General features: G+C 42.4%; 1 protein-coding gene across 2 annotated transcripts in view; it reads left to right on the forward strand.

Annotated features, from left to right (window-relative positions):
- LOC138966242 (uncharacterized) overlaps positions 1–24,956 on the forward strand; it is a 68,645-nt gene extending 43,689 nt beyond the window's left edge. For both annotated transcript variants that reach the window (XM_070338385.1, XM_070338386.1), the window contains 4 exons: positions 15,695–15,892; positions 18,876–19,103; positions 21,785–21,928; positions 23,270–24,956. In XM_070338385.1, the coding sequence (XP_070194486.1) occupies positions 15,695–15,892; positions 18,876–19,103; positions 21,785–21,928; positions 23,270–23,395 (696 nt within the window). In that variant the 3' untranslated portion in view covers positions 23,396–24,956. The remainder of the gene's footprint in view (positions 1–15,694; positions 15,893–18,875; positions 19,104–21,784; positions 21,929–23,269) is intronic.
- The last annotated feature ends 671 nt before the right edge of the window (positions 24,957–25,627 follow it).

Below are 25,627 nucleotides of genomic sequence, written 5' to 3' on the forward strand. Positions count from 1 at the left end.
TCAAATTTGGACACTGTATTCAGCTACACCCCAGACACAACCTCATCGACTGAGATATTTCAACATGTGCTCTCAGCGCGCAGCGCTGAACCGATTTTTTGTTTTTCTGTTCATTTCACCATTCCCAGTAACTCTTCCTTATCTTCTCCAGTGTTTTGCGTTTATCTCCCTTCCTTCGTGTGGCTTCAATCCATATTCCTGTTACTACGTTACTATTTTTAGAATGCCACTGCGCTGTCCAGAACGCTTCCCTTGCACCCGTAAGTTGTTCTTACTGTCAAAGTGAAAAGGTCGAATCAATTTATAGCCACGCGAAAAATGCACTGTCACCTATCTCTATATATTTATAGATATAGATATACATATATATATACGGCTTCTCTGTGTGTGTGTGTGTTTGTGTGTGTGTGTGTGGGCAACACCTGTGGATTTCCCGCAGTGGGGCACTGCGGTTATGAAATTAAAAGCCCCTCCTGTTTTTGGAACCGCAGGAGCTTTCTAGTTTGCTGTTAGGTAGATTTTTGGTTCCTCTTTCCTGTCATGCTCTCTTTTTCTTCATGAATTCTTTTCTTTTTTCTGCCTTCTTGCTCATTCACCTGTATTTTTTCCAAAAATCTCTTCTCTTGCCGCTTGTCTCGCGATTCATGTATAGTTTAATCTGTTAGTGTTCTGATGTAAGTCCAGCAGTAGATAGGTTAAGCCTATTTTAACATACTGGAAACTGGTAATCTTCCAGTAGGTATTAATTTAGTTTTACTAAAGCCTGCTGGGACACAAGTAATGGGTTAGTGCATTTGTAAACAGGAATCGCTTGACAAGTGGCCCCCTTCATCCCCCCCTTCCTCGTCCTGATATGGCTCTACGTAGTCGGCTGGACGTTAAGCAACAAATAAACAAACAAACAAACCTGTGGATTGTAGAGTTCTGTTTGTGATGTGGTCTGGCGGCATTGGTGTGTGTCTATATATGTTCAGGCCTTCCTTCCAGAAGCCATAACAGTTATTCTCAATCCCGTTTGAGTGGACTTCGGCTTCACATATGATTGTGGTGTTTCGGCACTCGGTTACATTTGGCGTCGTCGACAGCGATGGGACTCGACATGAGATATTTCAACACGTGCTCTCAGCGCGCAGCGCTGAACCGATTTGGGTTTTTCTCTTTATCTTCTCCAGTGTTTTCAGCGTTTATCTCCCTTCCTTCGTGTGGCGTCAATCCATATTCTCGTTACTACGTTACTATTTTTAGAATGTCACTGCGCTGTCCAGAACGCTTCCCTTGCACCCGGAAGTTGTTCTTACTGTCAAAGTGAAAAGGTCGAATCAATTTATAGCCACGCGAAAAATACACTGTCACCTATCTCTATATATTTATAGATATAGATATACATATATATATACGGCTTCTCTGTGTGTGTTTGTGTTTGTGTGTGTGTGTGGGCAACACCTGTGGATTGTAGAGTTCTGTTTGTGATGTGGTCTGGCGGCATTGGTGTGTGACTGAATAATCAGGCCTTCCTTCCAGAAGCCATAACAGTTATTCTCAATCCCGTTTGAGTGGACTTCGGCTTCAAATATGATTGTGGTGTTTCGGCACTCGGTTACATTTGGCCACGCTGTTTGTCTCTGTCTCGCGATTCACCCCGGCGAAGCCGGGTATTCCTCTAGTACAGTCATGTGTCGGAGGGACGTGTTTCTCTCGCATTCTCAGTTTACTGAGCAGACTAAGAGAGACACCTTGAGAGCTTTTGCCCGTGGTAGAGGGATCTCTTTTGGACATCTGGTGTTTGATACCAGAAGGAAGGAGATCCAGTTGAACAGAGATCAGCAGTTCTCCGACTTCTCTCTGCAAGGGTTGAAGCAGAGCTAGCCTCCTCAGGAGAAGCAGGCTCAGGCCTCTGGCCTCGCGCCCCCTAATTGGCGTAGAGGCGCGACGTCCCCCGGGTGGTGGATGGGGGGGCCTTCTCTACTAACTTCTGAGAGAAGGTCGCATCACTCTCGATGCCGTGAACCTAATTAGGATCTTTTTCTTGTTTCTTCTCTATTTCTGCCTCCCCAAAGTCCTTTTACTTTCCTTTTCTCACCCATAAAATTCTTCACTTTTTACCCTTGTTAAGTGGTTCTTGTATAGAATATAGTCAATGTTTGTAAAGATTTTGGTCAAGCAGTGTGTAGGAAGTGTTTGGTCCTTGGTACTGGAAACTTGCATTCTCCCGGTGGGGTCATATATTGTACTACGTTGCGGGCCCCTGGAGCAATTTTTTGATTGGTGCTTTTGTGAACAAGAAACACTTAACAAGTGGTTCTATCCCATCTCCCCCCTTTCCCCTATCCCATCTCCCCCCTTTCCCTCGTCGCGATATAACCTTCGTGGTTGAAAACGACGTTAAACACCAAATAAAGAAAGAAAGAAAGGCCTCTGGCCAAGCTAAACCAGCAGCCATTAGGCTGTCTCTGACTGGTTCTCGAGTTTCGAGGTAAAGATTAGTGTCGGGCAGGGGGAGGGGCAGCTCTAGCAGCAAGCCTTACCCCCAATGAAGTGCTCCCGATCTCACCCCTCCGCCCTCCACTTTCGTGATGGTGGGGGTCCCCTCCCTGCACTTTCTCATTGGATGGTCTCTGTACACAGCCAATGGATGGTGGGAGTGATGAGGTCGGGCGACTTCAATCGATCTAACGGATGCATATTTTCACATTCTTATGCATCAGTCCGATCTTAACACAGCAAACAGGGTCTATCAGCTCGAGCACCCGCCGAGGTCTCTTCTGGTCGGATCTAGGGCTGGCCTTCGGGCATAATGGCTTCCGTCCTCAGTCAGTGTAACAGTCGTTTCAGCCATGGGCTGCTTCTTCTGTCGCACTTCCGGTTTTAACCGGAGAGGTTGTTCCTCTCACCGACGGTCAAGGAGGTACGTCAGGGTTTTTGGAACAACGGCTGACCTAAGGGCATCTAGGCTTTTAGCCTCAGCCTGTGCAACAGCCATTCCACCTGTCGGCGGTCATGGTGGTTGCTTCCTCTGTTCTTGTGGCTTCGGATTTCGACAATTCTTTCCTTATTTCTCGTCCTATGCAGGAGATGAGGCAGGACGATTTCCGTTTGGGTGGGGTTTCTGTCTTCACGTTACCCCGTTCACCCTTTTTGCCACAAGCAACTGGACTATGGTCCTTGTTTGTCTTTCGCCGAGTCGGACTCTGTCTTTCTCTAGCGAGCGGACGCGTTCTGGTGTTTCGTCCAAACTTAAGGTGCGCTTGAGTTGGCCTCGGAGGTAACATACAGATTTTCCCGAGGGGGCATTGTCTTTGGCAATGTATGTTTGAGGAGTCATCCTTTGTGGCTTACCACCTCTCTCAGGTTTGGCTATTCCTCTCCTTCGGGCAGAGGGTTAGCTAATGTTCCGGTTTCTTTGCTGTGGGCTCAGCATCTTATTTGGCAACCAAAACTTTCGTTTCGTACTTTTACCTGCGTACTGTGGGTACTTCGGAACAATGGCTGTCCTACGGGCATCACGGCTCTCAGCCTTGGCCTGTGCAATAGTCTCCTGTCTGTCGCTGTTTGAATAATTATGGCGTTTTCGGTGCCTGTGACTTCGGATTTCGACTCTTTCTTCACCGTCATCCTAGATGGGGTGAGTCAGGACGACTTCCGTTAGGTCGGGTTTCCTTTTACAGTCACCCTTCTACCACAGGCAACTTTGACTACGGCGTTTGCGCGTTTTTGGTTTTTCGCCCAAACTCAGGAATTAGGCTCTTGATTTGGCCGCGAAGGCTGAACTGCGGACACTATAGGCTTTAGCCATTTTGTTCATGGTCACCGGTCACACCAGGCTTCGACCACTGTGACTTCCGCACTTCCGGTTTCTTACGCACAATCGTAAGTCGCTGCTTTCTTTCTTTATTTGGTGTTTAACGTCGTTTTCAACCGTTCAAGGTTATATCGCGACGGAAGTCGCTGCTTCCTCATACTTAATCTCTCTCTGCTTTCGCAGGGACTGGTAGAGGATAACTGGCGACCATCTCTTTGAGGGCAGCTGGATTGCTGGTTACGGCACCCTTCTCAAGCATGCTTTATGGGTGACGGTGTCAAAGATAGCAGTCAGTTTCTTTCTTTGGGTTTTTTTCTGTCACTACCCAGGAGTGCTATGTTTCTTGTCTTGGTTAGACTTGGACTCTAACGCAGGGAAGCAGTACAGCGTGCATTGGAGGGTGAGCGTTTCTTCACGTTCTTGGGATTTTAGGAAGTTTTTTTTTGTTGTTTTTTTTCCTCTTTTTTGAGCTTTTCCCATCGAGTTGGACTCTGGTATCTTGTACTCATGCGTCTCTCTCGCTCATTGTGTGGAGATCGGTCACTCTTCTCTTGAGCTGACTTCTATCTCACAGGCCTTTTCGGTCTTCACTCCATCCCAAGGTTTGCATACTTTGGCATGATTGTCTTACGGTCACCTCGAGGGTTCGTCCTACTCAGCACTGCGTGGACAACGTTATGCACGGATCCGGTTGGCCTAGCAGTATAAGGCGTCCGCCCCGTGATCGGAAGGTCGTGGGATCGAACCCCGGCCGGGTCATATCTAAGACTTTAAAATTGGCAATCTAGTGGCTGCTCCGCCTGGCGTTTGGCATTATGGGGTTTAAGTGCTAGGACTGGTTGGTCCGGTGTCAGAATAATGTGACTGCGTGAGACATGAAGCCTGTGCTGCGACTTCTGTCTTGTGTGTGGCGCACGTTATAATTATGTCAAAGCAGCACCGCCCTGATATCACCCTTCGTGGTTGGCTGGGCGTTAAGCAAACAAACAAACAAATGCACGGATCGTTCCAGGGCATTGGCATTTCCTTCCAATAGAAAGGGGGGGGGGGGGCAGCTTGTCTTTCCCCTCGACTCGGCTCGGGTTCATTAAATCCAGGGCTTGAGTCTCTTCCTGGGCCGTTTTACGGTCTGGGAGATTGGACGAAGTGCTGGGCACAGCTTACTGGCTCTCTGAAGTTGTCTTTAGCAAGTTTTGCCTGAGAGACATCGCGGCTGTCAATCAGGACGGTTCTCGGGTCCCTTCCTGACTTGTTGGCAGCGGGCCAGTTCCTGGCAAGGGTTTTAGAGTGAGTTAGATTTTTCTTTCCCACCGGGCCCTTCCTGACTTGTTGGCAGCGGGCCAGTTTCTGGCAAGGATTTTTAGAGTGAGTTAGATTTTTCTTTCCCACCGCCTTGTTGAAGCTATCTGCTTTATGTGATTCGGAGTAAGAATATGTAATTTAATCGAAAATTTTAAAAATGAATTTTCATTTGATTATTATATGTTATATGAAGTCTTATATCGCGCGCGTATCTCCAGACTCGGACTCAAGGCGCAGGGATCTATTTATGCCGTATGAGATGGAATTGTTTACACAATACATCACGCATTCACATCGACCAGCAGATCGCAGCCATTTCGGCGCATATCCTACTTTTCACGGCCTATTATTCCAAGTCACACGGGTATTTTGGGGGACATTTTTATCTATGCCTATACAATTTTGCCAGGAAAGACCCTTTTGTCAATCGTGGGATCTTTAACGTGCACACCCCAATGTAGTGTACACGAAGGGACCTCGGTTTTTCGTCTCATCCGAAAGACTAGCACTTGAACCCACCACCTAGGTTAGGAAAGGGGGGAGAAAATTGCTAACGCCCTGACCCAGGGTCGAACTTGCAACCTCTCGCTTCCGAGCGCAAGTGCATTACCACTCGGCCACCCAGTCCTTAAGTAATATACTTACCCGAATCACATAGTTTATGCCCTCCCACCAACCCCGCTTATATTTTTTTTTAGTTTCTTTAAAGCCGTATGATCTTGACCACGTGTTGAGGAGCGGTAGTGACGTAGTACACACCAATGGGAGGTAACTCCCCGGGTACCGGGTCTGTGGTCATTACCCAGGCTCCATTTACACTTTTTGTGGTGGGGTTGCTTCTCTTTAAAATTGTTTAAGACGGGTAGCCTTTTCAGACCTTAGCATCTCAGACTGCGTCAATGCTTTATGTGATTCGGGTAAGTATATTAATCAAATGAAAATTTATTTTTAAAATTTTCGATTAAAAAAAGACAACATTCTACTATGGATCTGTAAATAAATCAACATGCAAATTATCACACCTGAAAAAGACTGATAGAGGAATAGAATATAGAGCAAAAAACACAGTTACTGAGACTACTGTTTAACTCATTGTCTCCCAGGTACGGATATATCCGTACCCACTCATATTGCTCTATCTGACCAGGTCCGGATATATCCGCTCAGACTGTTAGCTTCAGTCGCTTCCTGTAACGTCCATCTAACGCCTGCATTCCAGCGTGTTGATCCACAGTTACTACACAGTTACTACAATTCTGAGTGACCTGCTGCAGCACAGCTGGTCTCCGCTAAAATAAACTTGGTCAACATAGGTGGGGTAGAAAGTGTTAATTGGAAGGGTGTCGTGGATCTCGTTGATCAAACTCGTTCACCCTTATTACTGATCAGTCCACCTCATTAGTTCTTCTTCAAAAGAATCTAGACATTCGCCTCACACATCCTGACTGTTACAGTCACTGTCCTTCATTCATCTGAAATCCGCTGTCATCTACAGCAACGAAATGACTGTATTGTCCTACAACCACAGCATGAAGTTTATCTCCAACCCCAGCCTAACGTTCGCTGTCACGCGCACAGCCTAACGTTCATTGTATTCCTGGTTGTTCACCAAACGTTGTCTTCACAACCCCGATCCCGATCCGCTCACTCTTCGCAGAGTCTCCATAACGAATCCTCTTCTCCTCTCTCCAGACCATTCACGTCCTTCCTTTACGTCATATTCTCCATGACGCTTTACCAGAAACCACGTCATTGCCCATGCGATAAAACAAACAAAAACACGTGTATATACAGACTATTTAGAAGCCTGGATGCGACATCAGGCCCCTCTTTGAGGCTAAAACTCTAGTTTTAGATAACTTCGCAATTCATGCGACTCAAATAGTCTGCTCTAACGTTGTCCACTCCCTTGATGACTTTCACATGAAAATCATGTTGTTGTAGTTGTAGTGCCCAATGCATCAGTCTTCTATTCTCCATCTTGGACTTCTGCAGATAATGCAGTGGTTGATGGTCTGTTTCCCGCGTGAATCTCTGTCCATCCAATTATGGTTCCTGCTTTTGGATGTCCCAAACTGTCTCCAAGCGTTCGATCCTTTCGTCGATGTCTGTTAATTGGCATACGAGCATCGCATGACGTGCAATACCTATTCACATCTCCACAGATGCCTGGCCAATAGAAATTTGCCCATATGCGGACTTTGGTTTTTTTTCCTCCAGGATGGCCTCCCATCGGTGTATCATGAGCCCGCTTCATCACCTGGTTTCGGTATTTGTTTGGTACCACCACCTGATGTTCAACATTGTCCCGTTTTCTGAACTCTCGGCACAAAATGCCATTCTTTCACATGTACCTTGCTTTACTGAGTGGTGTCGTTCTTTCACCCTTCTTTTTAACTTCATTCGCCTTCTCTCTAGCCTTTTTCAGCGCTGAGTTCTTCGGTGCCTACGTTAGCAATGTTGGTTATTGCTGTTGTCGACTCTTTGTTTTTCTTGCGCTTAATCGCATTGCGCGTTTCCATCGCCGCACGTGGTTCTCTGGTTGGGTAAACTGAGATCTGGTTGTCGGTCTCCCTGGTTATAAACCTTTTGTTACTTATCAACACTGGCATGACTGGTCCAGTCATCACTAGCACATCTGCCTCACCTTTGAAGAAAGGTGTGTCCATGTGTACTCTGGCTACGGGCACCTGCTCACTAGTTGCAAACGTAACTGGCCTTTTCTCTCCCGTGTATTTCTCATTGGGTACCAAGCGAGTGTCTACGACGCTGATTATGATATTCGCTCCGGTATCTCGCAAAGCGCATGCTTCGATCTATTCCTTCAACCTGTACTTTGCATGAAAGTTGATAGTCGATTTTCTTGCACTTTTCGCATAAAGGCGTAGGGACACTGGTGCACTTCCACTGTTGTCCTCTTCTGTAGTCCAACTCTCAGGACATGTTCAGTTCCGTTGTCGCAGTGATTGCATGCATGTATACAACTGTCGGTTGTCCCTGGCATTCCTGCGTCATCCATTTGTGCGCAACACGCTTGTATTTGTCTCTGAAAACAAGGGGATACTTTGTGAGGTCCTCCACAATTGAAACATTCCATCTTAAAGGATATATGTCCTTCTGGTGCGTCGCTTCCGTCTTGATTGGACGCTCTTTTGGTTTGGCCCATCTTCGTCTCTTTTGGAATACACTATTCCATGGTCTGAACCGTTCCGGGCTTGCAGATCGCTCTCGGAGTGTGGCTGGGTTGTTCCACAACTCGCGAGACACCTGTTGTACGTTTCTGCGGCGTCGGCCGCCTCTTCCATGGTAGTGGGTCGTCTTTCTCTCACAAAGATGGATTGTTCTCTCGGTAAGCCGTCGAGGAATATAATTATCGACTATAAACAGCTCTTCCAAGTTGTTGAATGTTTTATCTTTTCCCGACAATTCTATCCATCTTTTCGTGCATTGACGGATCCTGCTCAGTAGTTCCTTGTCTGTTTCGTCATCCTCCTTTTGCATCTGCTCAAGTTTATTTCTGTATTCCTCAGATGTGAGTCGGAACTTCTTCAAAAGTTCAGATGTGAGTCGGAACTTCTTCTTGATTCATTTGCTCGGCTTCCTGACGAGTGGACGTAAACTGATAGAACTATCAAGATAAGTTTTGTGTGAATATTTGTTTGTCTGTTCACTTAAAAGACTGTTGGGTCAAAATATCTGTGAATGTATTTTTTTGTCAATAACAAACGTTCCAACAATTTACCTTTCTTGTTTTTTGATTCTGAATTTTGGAACGTTGGCAGTCTCTTTGTTTTTGGATTTTTTCTTCAAAAGTTGTTTCTTCAATTGTTGATAATCATCCATGTCGATATACTGCATTTGCGTGATAGCTTCACATGCTTTCCCTTTCAACAGGCATGTGAGATTGATGCTTCATTCTTGTTCCCGTACATCTTTCGCTCTCATCGCTCTTTCAAACTGCCATAGGTAGCAGTCTAAGTCTTCGTCGTTATCGAAATAAGGCAACTTTATCTTCACACCCCGATGACTGTTTTCCTTGACGCTAGACCTCGACTTTGAAGCTTCAATTTCAAAATCGCGCTGAGTGTTTATTTCTAACTCTCTCAGTTTGGCTAAATCTCTTTCTTCTCTCTGCATCTGTCTTTCTGCTTCTTCTTTCTGCGTTTGTCTTTCTGCTTCTTTTTTCTGCGTCTGTCTTTCTGCTTCTTCTCTCTGCGTCTGTCTTTCTGCTTTTTCTCTCTGCGTCTGTCTTTCTGCTTCTTCTCTCTGCGTCTGTCTTTCTGCTTCTTCTCTCTGCGTCTGTCTTTCTGCTTCTTCTCTCTGCGTCTGTCTTTCTGCTTCTTCTCTCTGAGTCTGTCTTTCTGCTTCTTCTCTCTGCGTTTCTCTTTCTGCTTCTTCTCTCTGCGTCTGTCTTTCTGCTTCTTCTTTCTGCGTCTGTCTTTCTGCTTCTCTCTGCGTCTGTCTTTCTGCTTCTTCTCTCTGCGTCTCTCTTTCTGCTTCTTCTCTCTGCGTCTGTCTTTCTGCTTCTTCTCTCTGCGTCTCTCTTTCTGCTTCTTCTCTCTGCGTCTGTCTTTCTGCTTCTTCTCTCTGCGTCTGTCTTTCTGCTTCTTCTCTCTGCGTCTGTCTTTCTGCGTCTGTCTTTCTGCTTCTTCTCTCTGCGTCTGTCTTTCTGCTTCTTCTCTCTGCGTCTGTCTTTCTGCGTCTGTCTTTCTGCTTCTTCTCTCTGCATCTGTCTTTCTGCTTCTTCTCTCTGCGTCTCTCTTTCTGCTTCTTCTCTCTGCGTCTGTCTTTCTGCTTCTTCTCTCTGCGTCTGTCTTTCTGCTTCTTCTCTCTGCGTCTGTCTTTCTGCTTCTCTCTGCATCCGTCTTTCTGCTTCTTCTCTTTGCGTTTGTCTTTCTGCTTCTTCTTTCTGCGTCTGTCTTTCTGCTTCTTCTTTCTGCGTCTGTCTTTCTGCTTCTTCTCTCTGCGTCTCTCTTTCTGCTTCTTCTCTCTGCGTCTGTCTTTCTGCTTCTTCTCTCTGCATCTGTCTTTCTGCTTCTTCTTTCTGCGTCTGTCTTTCTGCTTCTTCTCTCTGCATCTGTCTTTCTGCTTCTTCTCTCTGCATCTGTCTTTCTGCTTCTTCTTTCTGCGTCTGTCTTTCTGCTTCTTCTCTCTGCATCTGTCTTTCTGCTTCTTCTCTCTGCGTCTGTCTTTCTGTTTCTTCTCTCTGCATCTGTCTTTCTGCTTCTTCTTTCTGCGTCTCTCTGCATCTGTCTTTCTGCTTCTCTCTGCGTCTCTCTTTCTGCTTCTTCTCTCTGCATCTGTCTTTCTGCTTCTCTCTGCGTCTGTCTTTCTGCTTCTCTCTGCATCTGTTTTTCTGCTTGTCTCTGCGTCTCTCTTTCATACATGTCAACCCCTATCAATGTTTTCCTGTATTACATTACCAAAAAACTGTATCATCAGGCCAAAAAACTGTACATAGCGCGCGGCACCGCGGTATTACCGCGTAAGGCAGAATTTGAAAGTTGTGTTTATGGTAGTGAGGTGCATGGTATAAAGATCAATCAATTTCATCATAAAATGCCAATCAATACTGATTTCAGTGCTTCTGTTCTGATAATGAACTAAAATCAGTATTGATTTGAATTGTATGAAAAAGTGATGTGTATTGAATATGCTTTCTTATTATCATTTCATGATTTATCTATAAACTATAATGAACACAGGCAAAATCCATTCTTCACATTCCTGATTTTATGTCCAGTCCCGGATTTTCCCGAATAGTGCAAAAGTTTCCCGATTAAACATTTTTCGAGTATAGTTAATAATGACTGGAGTGTATTTTCAAGCGCCTGTACTCAGCGTAGTTTCACTTCTGAAATCTCGTTTAGCGCGAGGCTTCGTCACACAAACGCTGTGATCAAAATCGAAACTAAACGAGAATAGGCGAGATTTGTGGCTAGCCCATGCGCTTCAGTCGAATGTGGATGAGAAGCAGAAGAAGAAGCAGCAGCAGACGACCACAAAATGAAGAAAACAACGGTCCAGCGCCCGAAAGTTCTTGTAAAATTTGAAAAGAGTTACAAACAAGAGTATGACTTCATCTCCGAATCGACAAGACACGGCATACATTTCGCGTTTTGCACCAAGTGCCGCGAAGATATCAGCATCGGACATGGACTCGGAGGCCGGGGGGATATTGAAGCTCATTCAAGAACAGCAAAACATGAACGGAACCGTGATCGGAAACCGATCTCACGCTTTCGTCCAATCGGAATATTTCTCCCCCCTTTTTTTTTTACAAATGTCATTTTTGAAATTTCCCGTATCAATGAAGTTTTTCCGTATCAATCCCCGTGATACGCCGTATCACTCGAAAATCACGAAAAATCCGTATCCGATACGGGAAATCCGTATCAGTTGGCAACTCTGCTCTTTCTGCTTCTTCTATTCTGCATCTGTCTTTCTGCTTCTTCTTTCTGCGTCTGTCTTTCTGCTTCTTCTTTCTGCGTCTGTCTTTCTGCTTCTTCTCTCTGCGTCTGTCTTTCTGCTTCTTCTCTCTGCATCTGTCTTTCTGCTTCTTCTTTCTGCGTCTGTCTTTCTGCTTCTTCTTTCTGCGTCTGTCTTTCTGCTTCTTCTCTCTGCGTCTGTCTTTCTGCTTCTTCTCTCTGCATCTGTCTTTCTGCTTCTTCTTTCTGCGTCTGTCTTTCTGCTTCTTCTTTCTGCGTCTGTCTTTCTGCTTCTTCTCTCTGCATCTGTCTTTCTGCTTCTTCTCTCTGCGTCTGTCTTTCTGCTTCTTCTTTCTGCGTCTCTCTTTCTGCTTCTTCTCTCTGCATCTGTCTTTCTGCTTCTTCTCTCTGCATCTGTCTTTCTGCTTCTTCTTTCTGCATCTGTCTTTCTGCTTCTTCTCTCTGCGTCTGTCTTTCTGCTTCTTCTTTCTGCGTCTCTCTTTCTGCTTCTTCTCTCTGCGTCTGTCTTTCTGCTTCTTCTCTCTGCGTCTGTCTTTCTGCTTCTTCTTTCTGCGTCTCTCTTTCTGCTTCTTCTTTCTGCATCTGTCTTTCTGCTTCTTCTCTCTGCATCTGAACTTGTCTTTCTTGAAATTTCTCACTTTCCTTCATGACGAATGTAGTCTGAGTTTCTCCAGTCCAACCTGCAAGTTCACCCTCTTCTTTCCAAATCTTCATGAGAGATTTCATTTCCCCGTTGAGATTCATTTCGGCGCTGTCGTTTCCTTGGTTCACGCTGTTTCTAGTGTTTTTGTTCGTAGGCGGCATGATTTAACCATCTGTGCACCGACCAACCGTCGATCTGATTTCTTCTCGCGAAACGCTTTCCGTGTTCACATCCTCGGATGAGCCCCTCGCGGATCTTGTTGATCAAACTCGTTCACTCTTATTACTGATCAGTCCACCTCATTAGTTCTTCTTCAAAAGAATCTAGACATTCGCCATACTCATCCTGACCATTACGGTCACTGTCCTTCATTCATCTGAAATCCGCTGTCATCTACAGCAACGAAATGTATTGTCCTACAACCACAGCATGAAGTTTATCTCCAACCCCAGCCTAACGTTTGCTGTCACGCGCACAGCCTAACGTTCATTGTATTCCTGGTTGTTCACCAAACGTTGTCTTCACAACCCCGATCCCGATCCGCTCACTCTTCGCAGAGTCTCCATAACGAATCCTAGCTCTTCTCCTCTCTCCAGACCATTCACGTCCCTCCTTTACGTCATATTCTCCATGACGCTTCACCAGAAACCGCGTCATTGCCCATGCGATAGAACAAAAAAAACATGTGTACAGACTATTTAGAAGCCTGGATATGATGCAACAAAGGGGAAAAAACACTTTGTGTCCAATTTTAAAACAAAATTTTAAGCATGAAACAAATGCAAACTTGAAATTAAACATGCAAAAGTAATAACAAATTTCTAAAAGTGTGTTACATCTAAGGTGTTGTAAAAGAATGCGTGTTTCTTCGCAAGACTGCTTGCCAGACATACTATCAGTCAATAATTCATGATGTCAGGTATTAGTAACAGACGTTTTCCGGAAATAACTCTGTCAGGATTTTCAGCAGTATGGAAGCGTAAGAGCCCCTTTACCTCGGACAAGCTTTTCACAAAATCCAGAGCATGTTCCACGCTTCCGATCGGCTTCACTCCTGCAATCAGGATGAACAACTAACTCTGATGTGTATGCAAAGCAGCGTGCGCTTAATATGATACCATTTTCGTTCGAAAATATTCACATCGTGGCTTGGAATCGCCACCGATGGCTTGCTGAATACTGGAAGTGTTCGCTAGGCACGTGTGTTTTCGTAAACACGTGACCTCAAGCCAAACACACGTAACCTCGATAAAAACATGTAAGCGATGACTACGTGCCAGCGATAATTTCCGCAACAAATGGTGAACTCCAATGAACTTGTTAATGCTGTTTTTGACTCACCTGAGCAATTGGTGAGTATTAGGATTTATATGTGGCCGGTTGGCTGGCCGGCTGGCTGGCCGGCTGTCCGTCCCGTACAAAAAACTTAAAGGCACAGTAAGCCTCCCGTAATTAAACCATCACAGATACTGTCAGGCTTTTACACACAATACAAACACCCTTCCATTTGAACGCTCACCGAACGGGAACATCCTGGCTGCTTTCCGCCGAGAGTGAGACATTTTCAAAGAATTTATTTTCGTGGACCGTCTGATCTACAATCGGGTGCCTCGTTTTGGCGCTAGAACTAACTTTTAAAATCTAAATAATAAATTGACAGCTTGTAACACAAATATTCTTAAATCATAAAAGATTTCTTTTTTTCATCAAGACAAGATCAGTACAATTCAAAGTTTTGAAAGTTTATTGTCACAAAAGGTCGTGAGGTTAGAACTGCTTTTTTCATTAGAAGATTTAAATCGTTTGGTAATTAAACCATTTGAGACATATTGGTGCTTTAACGTTGAGGTTATCTCGGAAGTTTTTCAAGCTAGACCTCTGAAACTCTGCACACTCTTAGAATTTGATGATCTCACAAAGTGACCCCAATTTGGTTGACCCTTGTCAAACTTGGGGGTCACAGCGGGGTCATGTTTGTTTCATAAAAACAACGTTGAGGTTATCTCGGATGTTTTTGAAGCTAGATCTTTGATACTATGCACACATCTAGGGTTTGAAAATCTACCAACTTGACTTAAGTTTGATTGACCCTCGTCAAGTTTTGGGGTCACAGGGGGTCATGTGCGATTCATAATAACTCAACATTGACGATATCTCTGGCATTTTTGAACCTATAGCTTTGAAACTTTGAACACTTCAAGTTCATGGGTTTGATATTCTACCGACGTGACCCTAGTTTGGTTGACCCCTGTCACATTTTGGGGTCACAGCGGGGTCATTTTTGTAAAAGCTTTTACATTGATGTTGTCTCGGTTATTGTGGGAGCAAAAGCCTCCAAATTTCAGGAAATTGTAGATGTTGATGATCAGCAGACATGACCAACATTTGGCTTGTTTTCATCAAATTTTAGGGTCCCAGCATGAAAATGTTTGCTGGAAAAGATTTTCACCACTGAAAATATCCACTGAGCTATCAAGGATAAAAGTCTTGGGTTAGCCAAAACTGAATTTGAGAAAGAAAATGAGTAATCATTATGATTCTTGTTAAAACAAAAAAAATCTCTTATCAAAAATAGTTTGGTTGATGTGATGGTGGTGGAAAATATGTTGGTTTGAATATATGTGAAATATTCTTAGGGTTGAATAGATTGATACAGAACACATAAGGACTGTTTCTTTGTCTTCTGGTCCGTATTGTGTTTTGTGCAGATGCAGACAGTGCAGCTTTCAGAAAAGTTGTTCAGAAAAACACGTTGTGTGCGATGCCTTGCCTTTAGTCAAGTCTTTTTGTTTTACATAGACATGATTTTCAAACAAAATGCAGTGAGCACCTCTTGTTGTCAAACTAAACTCCATTGTGTACTATTCTGAAGCAAGGTCAAAGTAAAATAATCCCTTTTATATAACACCTCTGAGCTTTAAAATACTGATTTATACTCACTGATGAACAAAACCCAGGGCAGCAATCTGAGTTCTAACATACTGATGAATGCTCACTGATGATTTCTATGATCTGCAGAAAGGGAAGAAAGTTAACGATAATAATCACTTGTGAAATTGATTTTATTTTTTTTTTTTGGGGGGGGGGGTATAGGTGTGTGTGTGTGGGGGGGGGTTGTCCTAGGGGGGTATTGTCTAGGGGGGAAATTGACCCGGGGGGAGTTATACTAGGGGGGGGGGGGGGGTTGTCCTAGGGGGGAGTTGTCCAGGGGGGGGATTGTCTGTGGGGAAAAGTCAAGCTATTTTTGAAGGTGCTCTTACAAAATGCACAAACTCTTGAAAAGTGGTTTCCCTTGATTCGAAATAAATGGTATCTCCGGGGGGAAATTGTCCTGATACGGTTTACCGAAGAAAAGGCGTGAAGACAGCATGCTGCCTAAAGCTACTCAACCTCTGCTCAACATGGGACTGCTAGTGCCATTTTCTCTTCCACTCTCTGTTTCTTTTTTGTTCCTACATGTTAACATTTTTTTGTAGCCTGGCTGTTTGTTGGTTTTTGCAGAAAGTAGACTACAAGGGAATTGCCAACAGTGGCGAGTTTCAGGCCTATATTCGGCTTGCTCAAGAACTGCAGAGAGTCGACCTTGAGGACTGCAGCAGGAATGAGAAGCTTGCATTCTTCGTCAACATCTATAATGCTCTTGTTATCCATGCAAACGTTGCGCGAGGACCACCTGTCAATCTTTGGCAACGATATAAGGTTAGCATTTTTAATTGGGAAAAATTTAAGTAGCGTATTTTCAGGACTATTAAGGCACTTTGTTGTAAAAGGCGCAACCCTCACTTTTGAAATGAGAAAAATTCACACAATTGGCGCTTTCCATGTAGTTTTATGGTCTTTATCACTTAAAAAATACTTTAAATGAAGAAACTCCTTAAAAGGCAATGATGCTTCAAGCTTGGCTTTACACTTTTTTCAGCGGTTCAAGATAAAAGAACGTCATTACGAGTCTGGAACATGACGTCATATTGAAAGACAAGAGATTATGATCAGTCATCACCTTGCGACGTTCATTCCCCCAAACACAGTAAAAATTTAGCATCAAGCTTATTATTTCTTCTCAAAACTATCCCAGGTCTTTCTCTCTTTATCTTATACTCTCTCTTTCTCTCTTCTCCTTGTTCTTCTTCTTCTCTCTCTAGCAGAGTGAATGATGTGTGTGTGTGGTTGTTTATACAGTTGTGTGTGTGTGTGAACACAGCTATTTTTGAAGGTGCTCTTACAAAATGCACGAACTCTTAAAAAGTGGTTTCCTTGATTCAAAATAAATGGTCTTGAATGACTGATGAACACAGAATAACCAAGACCAAACTGCAACCGATAGAGCTCTCTCTCTCTCTCTCTCTCTCTCTCTCTCTCTCTCTCTCTTACTTTCCGGCTGTGCACCACGAACTTTCGTTGCAAACTTTAAAGTCAAACCAAACCGAAAGTTTAACGTCCCAATTCCAAGGATAGATCTCTTCAAATCAAGCTTAGCCTATTCTGGTAGCGTCCTGTGGCATTCTCTCCCAATGAGTCTCAATACTTTCAAAAAACACCTTTCACTGTATTTAATGTTAAATTACGAAAAATCACAGTGATGGAAGACTTCGTTTGGTTATATTTTCATTTGTCCAAAGCATCAGTGTTCATTATATCCACACAAAAACACTCAAAGCTTTAATAACACATTTACTCATGCATGTGTATTCAGCATTGTTTTCACTACGTTACATATACGACGCTTTATATTTGTGTATAATATGTAATGTGTAAATATTCATATGTTGTTGTTTTTCTCTACCTTTTTTTCTACGTTAATATCCGTGTAAATATGTGATAAGATTAGTCCCCTCTCTGGGCGAGGGCTGGTTGAAAAAAAGCTCGTTGTATTGCTTATGCCACAACCCTCGAAAAATAAAATTTGATTTGATTTGATTTGATTTGATCTTTCTCTCTCTCCCCTGGTAATGAATTTCTCTTCATTTGTATGTTTAAAGGTTTTAGTGCGCATGAATATAATAAAGATAATAGACGAATAATATGAAATAATATGCAGACATGGGATTCTTCCGTAAATTTACGGAATTCCGTAAATTTTTAGGCTCCAGGGATCATTCTTGAGATTCGTGCAAATCCGCTGAGAAAATTTTGGGGTATATGTAGGTATAGACCTAAGTTTTTCGGCCGGTCCGCTGATCGCGACGCTCCATTCCACACTATTCTTGAACGGTTGGTTCCTAAAACGGTCAGACTGTTGCTGGTCGATCCGTATGGGAACGCGCTCTTTGTCTCCTACAGTCACCGTTTCAACGTAGCTATCGGGGATTCAGCCTTCACTATAAGCATACCGTATGAGAATGATTCGGCGCCATTTTTACATCGCTTCGAGCCACCAAATGATGAGGAAGCTAAAGCGAGACGAAACCGTTCTAGCCCGGGAAATTGACCAGCAGAAGTACAAGAAAAATCTCTGGAGATTCGACTGGCTCGATGAAGTTGTATCATTGAGCTGGAAATACGAGAAAGACACAAGACGTGAAACTGAAAGTTGGCGATGCTTTTGCTAAAATCAACTTGCCGGGAAAAGCTCAGTGCACTTTGTGCAACGATGTTAATGTTATCAACTACGGCTCCAATGGAAAGACTGCCCTCAAAAGCCACTTGAAAAGCAACAAGCACCCGACTATCCTGAAAACCCAGTCGGGTAATCAGTCACTGGGGTCGTTTGGCACCGACAAGGTAAGAACATTGAAACCACACCGTCACACGCCACCCCCACCCCCCACCCCCCGCCTCTCTCTCTCTCTCTCTCTCTTTCTCTCTCTCTTTCTCCTCCTTATTTTGAGTCTTAGCGTAAAATTAATTTGAGAAACATGGGAAGGAAGAGAAAGGGGGGGGGGGGGGGGGGGGGGGGGGGGGGGGGCTATGATTAAGCTGAAATATGCATTTCAGGGCCATTTTTGTGTGTCTAAAACACTAAAAACCTTCAGCTTCTGGGGGCTTCGCCCCTATACCCCGACCAGGGGCATTGCCCCTGGACCCTACTGGGGGCCTTCTGCGGCCCCCAGACCCCCACCTTCTTTTTCCTTAATTATCACTTTTTCTGAATCCCATGTCTGAATATGAGAAAGTGTCATTGGCCTTATTGAAACAGTTGTATGGATTCAGATTTATTTTGTTTTTGTTTGAGTAAAAGTGCTGTCCTTATTCTTTAGTTATGTGCTTGTGGACAGTGTGTGTGTGTGTGTGTGGACAGCGCGTGTGTGTTTGTGTAAAATCAGAAGGTGAAAGGAAAGCAGACGTATTTTAGTGTATTCAATTGACTGAATGGTTATATAATCATGCTTCAGTGTTCATGTTCTTTTTGACCTCCTCTGGCTCAGATTTTACAGCATTTTGAAAACTTTATTCTTCTTTAGCCATACACAAGGCGATACTGGTCAATAGGGCGCAGGGGTCAAAGTTGAGGAAAGAAGTTGCGCCTTATAGTCCCGGAAATACGGTATGCCCAATTGTAAAGTGGACAGTTGCCTTGAATTGAATTCCCCCCCCCCCCCCCCCCCCCCCCAGCGTACCTAGCTCATTTGCGCAATACTGCTTGGATAAAGACAGTGTGTTCTTTAGTATGAAGTTCTATTCTTGCTCTGACCTTTTTCATAACACGCACAGAACTCTGAACAGAGGAAGACTTTTGTTTCAGTTTTTCAACACAATGAAGTACATCATTGGCGGCTATGAATATTCACTCCAAGACATAGAGAATGGTGTACTACGAGCCAACAGGAAGGGGGTTGGCATGCTGACCAAGCCTTTCTCAAAGAATGACCCTCGTCTTAACATTACCTTGGAGACCGCAGAGCCCCTCATTCACTTTGGACTGGTCTGTGGTGCCAAGAGCTGCCCCCCAATCAAGACCTACACTTCAGATGTAAGTTGTAGTTCTCAACTAAATATGAAAAAAATGAGCAGCTGTCTAATGAGAAAATAATGATAACATATGATTCAGATTAAATGAGTAAAGGTTATTATATGGGGATTCTGAATGTAATGAATCGAACATACGACTGTATGCAGATGAGATCTTGATCCCTGAGAGTGCTGACTGTAACTAAAGATTGATAAGGGTTAGCAATGTGTATGGAAACAGTCCGCGCATGCTGCGCACATGGCCTGTTTATGTGTATGTCCATGGCAAGTATTTTTTAAGCTTCTTGCTTCTGCTCAGCTGAGGAGGCATACTTTGTAGCATTATAACATGTCTGGAGAGTCCAGACATGTGTAATCAAACCTTAAAAATAATCAGGTAACCCGGGTTGGTATAATTGTTTCAGTTATGTGAGAATTATTGCAATGTACTGTGGCACTAAAATGAAACTTGGAGAATACATGGAATAACCTAGTTTTCTTGGTAGTTATTAAAGAGACTTAGTTATAAAAATGGATTAAAAAATTGTGAATTACTAATGGACACAGACTGCCGTTGCTATGGAAACAGCCACCATATTGGATTTCTTGGAAACGGTTTTACAGCAACATCATACATCAGAAATGCATAATATTTGGCACATGGATTCTACAATCTACAATCTACATGCATATTAAATGATTTTTTGACTAACGACTACAGTTGAATTTAAAATAAATTTTGAAATAAGGATTAATGAATTTCTAACCGCATATTCATTAATCCTTATTTAAAAAAATTCTTTAAATTCAACTGTAGTCTTTTGTCAAAATATCGTTCTATATGATTGTAGATATAAGTCATGTGTATCTTTGTTCCAAATATTATGCATTTCTGATGTATGATGTTGCTGTAAAACCGTTTCCTAGAAATCCAATATGGCGCTGTTTATGCCAGTTTCCATTTAGCAACGGCAGTCTATGTCCTTTAGTATTCACACATTTTTCATTTCTTTTTATAAGTCTCTTCAATTACTACCCAGAAAACTAAGTTATTCCATATATTCTCCAAGTTTAATTTTGATAATTTTAGTGCCTCACATTGCCTTAATTCTGTTTAATTGGTTTCATGCGCCCTTACCAAACATTTGCACTTCAAATTCTTCTTTTGATTCGTTGTTAAAAACAAGAGGTATGTTATTGGAACGTTATGTTTATATAAAAACCAAACTTTACATTCACTGATCTTTGACCCAGCGGTCTTTTAAGGGCAGGTGGGCCAGTGCAAAATTGATCAAATTGTTCAAAAAACTTTTTTTTATATTTTTGCAGATAATGGTTCCATAACATACCTAAAATGCATGTGTGTCTGTGTTTTTGTCTAAAGTGTCATATTTATGTGTCAATGAAGACAATATTTGAATAGTTCTATCTTCAACGTCGTTTTTCTCATTTCAGCCATTTTTGCGGCAGTTACGATTTCTCTGGCTGTAATGCAGCTAGAACAATAATTTTTTGTGCAGTTTGTGCAGAATATAACATTCTGATGGATTATGAAAGGATTTTGTTGTCATTGTATTACAGTCATAACCAGATTATTTCAAAAAATAATTTTGCAGGGTTGACAGTTGTAACAAAGAAATGTCCCTACCCAACTCCAAATATAAATATAATAATCAAAATCTGCTTCGTAATGCCCTAGAGCATACCCAGAAAGATAAAATATAATAATGATTAGAAGTGTGACAATCATATCTGCTGAAATATCATATCCCCCCTGTACTCCACGTTTCAATCAATCAATCAATATGAGGCTTATATCGCGCGTATTCCGTGGGTACAGTTCTAAGCGCAGGGATTTATTTTTTTTTTAATTTTTATTTTTATTTTATGCAATTTATATTGCGCACATATTCAAGGTGCAGGGATTTATTTATGCCGTGTGAGATGGATTTTTTTTTTACACAATACATCACGCATTCACATCGGCCAGCAGATCGCAGCCATTTTGGCGCATATCCTATTTTTTACGGCCTATTATTCCAAGTCACACGGGTATTTTGGTGGACATTTTTTTTATCTATGCCTATACAATTTTGCCAGGAAAGACCCTTTTGTTAATCGTGGGATCTTTAACGTGCACACCCCAATGTAGTGTACACGAAGGGACCTCAGTTTTCCGTCTCATCCGAAAGACTAGCACTTGAACCCACCACCTAGGTTAGGAAAGGGGGAGAAAATTGCTAACGCCCTGACCCAGGGTCGAACTCGCAACCTCTCGCTTCCGAGCGCAAGTGCGTTACCACTCGGCCACCCAGTTTGTCTGTATTTGACTGTTTTTGTCGCGTAAAACAAAAACCAGCAACCCAAAATACAAAAAGTGACTACTATTTGTCATTGTTTTATTCATTTCTTTCATAAAATAACATTCAAACAAAATAAAACATTCAAATAAAAAAAAACATAGTGCACTGAGTGGCCCACCTGGACAGACAGAGAAACTTATAATACAGAAAATAAACTGTCGAGAAGCTTGCTCAGTGAATGAAATGTTTGTTCTGTTATAAATATAACATTCTGATTGCATACCTTTCTTGTTTTTTTTATTCTGAATTTTGGAACGTTGACAGTCTATTTGTTTGTGGATTTTTGATTTATTGTTGATGGTGCAGGATACTAAAACCTAGAAGTGTCTTGTATTTTCAGGAAGTGATTGAACAGCTGAAACTTGCAGCGGAAGCATTTCTGGATGGCCCAGATGGCTGTGATATTGATGTTGGCAAGAATACAATCCTCCTGTCTATGATCTTCAAGTGGTACCAGGAGGACTTTGGGGGCAATGATGAAGCGGTACATTCAACCCTGTTTTAGTAGTTTTACATTTTGTCATGTATTGACTAAATGCATTCAGATAGGCTGGGAGTGGAGACGAGGGTGTGTGTGTGTGTCTGTATGTAGAGAGATTCTCAAAACAATACTGGATAGATCTTCATGAAACTTTACATATAAATTGTTCCAAATGATATCCCCACCTGTTTTTAGATTTAGTCAAGTCAGGTGTCTGTTACAAAAAAATTAGCAAAAACGATCTCACTATGCACAGAAAATAATGAGGCTGGAGATGATTTTGGTATGCATCCAAGGAAGGATGCTCTCATGCTGAATTTATTGTACTTCCTGCTTTTGACTCACCTGAGTCTTAGTAATGAACGTGTTCCTCCGTATGGGAGGCCGGCCAGCTTGCCTTCCTTAAACAGCTTAATGTCAAGGTTATCCGGAATGTGTTTAGAAGCTAGAACGTTAAAACTTGGCACACTTTCAGGGTTTGATGATCTCCCAATATGGTTTACCATCGTCAAATTTCAAGGTCAAAGCAGGGTCATGTTTGTTAAAAAACAAAAAACAAAAAAAAACACTAAACGTTGAGGTTTTGAAGCAGAGCCTCCAAATTTCACACATTTGTAGGTTTTGATGATCTGCAGACAAGACAATCATTTTGGCTTGTTTTCGTCAAATGTCATGGCCGCTGCGTGTTTGCTGGAGAAAATATTACTCTGAGTATGATGTCATTGTTTAATTTAAAGTCACAGCTATGGTTGTGTATTTTTCTTCTCTCTCACTTTTCAAAATTTGGAGGGTGTTCAGTATTAAGCTAGTGATGGTGATGACTTGGGATTGGACAAGTTTGTGTCTGTGGGATATTCTCAGGATTGGATAACCAGACCTGTTTACCATTCCGCTTTGGCCGGAATTATTAAGGATTCAAGGTCCACTATTCCGGTCAGCTGGTGAAAATTGTGGTGAGACAGCAATGTCATGTCAATGTTGGAATGGTGGTAGAGGTTTGGCTAGTGTACAACTCTGAACACAAAAGAACAACACATACATACCTGCACACACACAAGGATGAGGTACAGATTGACATACATGTTCTGCAGTGAGAGATTCACATTGATGTGTGTTTCCTTCATATGACCCATTTCCATGGACTCGATCACTGGCCTAGCTAGCTAGGCTTCATGATCTATGACTAGTCCTGTTTTGCTTTAGATATATGAGTCTTTTTGAAATTTAGCAAGTGGATCAAACTTACTTGTAACTTGTTTCTCTATCAATTCAAGCTATGATATTCAACAATCATTTGAGATATAGATATAAATAATTTATGTGTTTTTTTGGTTTTTTTTACAGACAGTCCTTTGGGTGTTTCAACGCTTGGAGGATGGGGAAAAGAAAAAAAAGCTACGTCAGTTGATTGACAAAAAGAAGTACAAAGTGAAATATTTGAAGTATGACTGGTCTGTCAATGCCAAGTAAGATAAGACAACTTATTGCATTTTCCAGCGATGGGAAGTGCTGCTAAGTTTGTTTAAAAACTTTTGCTGTATGTGTTTATAAAGCTAGTGCTTTGAAACTGCATACAGTTTTTGGATGTTGTGACCTGAAGAGGTATTATGATGAAAGTCTGGTTGAAACTAATCAAATGTCAAGATCTTGGTGGGGTCAATTTTGGATCAAAGAAAGGAAAATCATAATTTTCTTGAATGTTCTTGAAACTTGAACCTTTAACTCATTCGGGGCGCGTCTAAATTGTCCCTCGTGTTCCCTCCCGGCGCACGATTTTGACCCATTTAACAAAATCAACAAAAAAAATCAACAAGACAAAATAACCTTACATACCTTACTTTTTTGCAAAGTTTGAAACTTGCTCTTTTAGAAAATATATGAAACATTTGAAAGAACATACCTTTTGTTGTCTTCACATCCAGTCAAACTACCTCTTTGAAGCAAAAAAACAAAAACAATTTCTATGTCATGGGTTCATCATACACAATGTCATGATCGACACTTTCATTGTCCGAATCATCACCCATATCATCGTCCATTGGCACAAACTCGTCACCAGAATCTAAAATATTATCTCCACTATCATCATCACAAAGGTCAAGATCAGAAACGTCCCGAATAACAAGTTCTTGCACTCTTTTCAAGTTAATACGTCTTGTAGCAGAACGATCCGCCATCTTGGAAAAGTCAAAACACGTGGGTCACACCGTCAAAAAAAAAAAAAAATTATTCCCAACAATTGAAGGGAAGGAACTGTTTACAGTGAATGGTTCCACAGGCAGAAGTTTATTGCGGGGGTTGTTTCCCTTGGTCAGTGGTGCCGTTCACACCGTTAAAAATTCGTGATATCCGTCTCGTAACTTCCAATGTGTCGGCAACGCAAAGCACAGCTGTCGGACTGCCAATTCCGACACAACGCGAATGAGTTAAACTTAAAACTATTGCAGGGTTAAATTACCTACAGGCACAGTAAAAGTCTGGTTGATCAGTGTCACATTTCAAGGTCAAGAACAGGGACAATTTTGGGTAAAAAAAAAGACAATGATCAGTTCCTTGAATGTTTTTGAAGTTAGAGTTTTCAAGCGTCACACGCATCAAGGTTTTGATGACCTCCAGATGTGATGAAAGTTTTGGTTGATCCTTGTAAAAAGTCATTAGGTCACAAAATGAAAAAGGTGAGGTTTGTGGGAAAAATCAATATCATTTTATTGAGAAAAAAATTAGACTAGAGCTTTGCAACTTTGCTAGGTAATTGCCTGTGATAATTAACCCCCAAAGGTATAGCTCAGATTTCCACCTGTCAAGGCCATATATTGGTGCACTAAGCGGCTGTATCTTCCTACAGTGCAGGGGAGACCATTGAGCTTTTTTTGTTCTTGTATGTTTGTCTATTGGTGTATTTTCCATTTATATAATTTATACGATTATATATGTATAGATATATTTTGGTTATTTAATGTTTATAATTTATTATATAATGAGTATTTTTTCTTTTACATTTGAACAGTAAAATGGATTGCACTATCCATAACGTTTCCTTCAATGTGTGTGGGTGCATGTGTAAATAGAGAAGTCCAGTGTAAAGCAGTACCGTACTTTCCGGGTCATAAGGCGCGACTTTTTTCCTCGAGTTTGACATGAAATACGAAAAAAATCAAAGAGACCGCCTGAGTACCAGTCAAACAACTTGTGATAATGCATGTTTCAGCTAGTAGGTACTACCCTGGCCAAGTTTCCTCTCAAGACATCAAAGAGACCGCCCCATAGGTTAAACTCGGTCACTGACCCCGGTGCAGGAAGTGTTTCCTCTCTCGGATCTACGACAGGGGAACCACCTCTCATAGCAAAAACTGGGTCATTGACCCCTGGGAAGAAGGTCAGTGTCTAAACAAAGCAACCCAGATATCACAATGGACCTGCCTTTGATCTCGCCGCACACACAGAGCACACATATTTCCACTCTGTATTCTTCCTTTGATGTGCGGCTTATTTTCATTCTTCGACCGTTTGTTACCGGTATACTTTTTTAATTTTGGTGCGCCCTATCGGCCCCCTGCGCCCAATGGGTGACTGGATTACAATGTAGCGCCTTGTAACCCGGAAAATACGGTATGTGTAGCAAACATGTGTAAGTGTAGATATGATGTCACCCGTTCCGGTACTAGAGTCTTTATTGGTCTAGATGCACCGTGCTTGAAACTG

The sequence above is a fragment of the Littorina saxatilis genome, linkage group LG5 (assembly GCF_037325665.1).
Source record: "Littorina saxatilis isolate snail1 linkage group LG5, US_GU_Lsax_2.0, whole genome shotgun sequence".
NCBI classification, from domain to species: Eukaryota; Metazoa; Mollusca; class Gastropoda; order Littorinimorpha; family Littorinidae; genus Littorina; species Littorina saxatilis.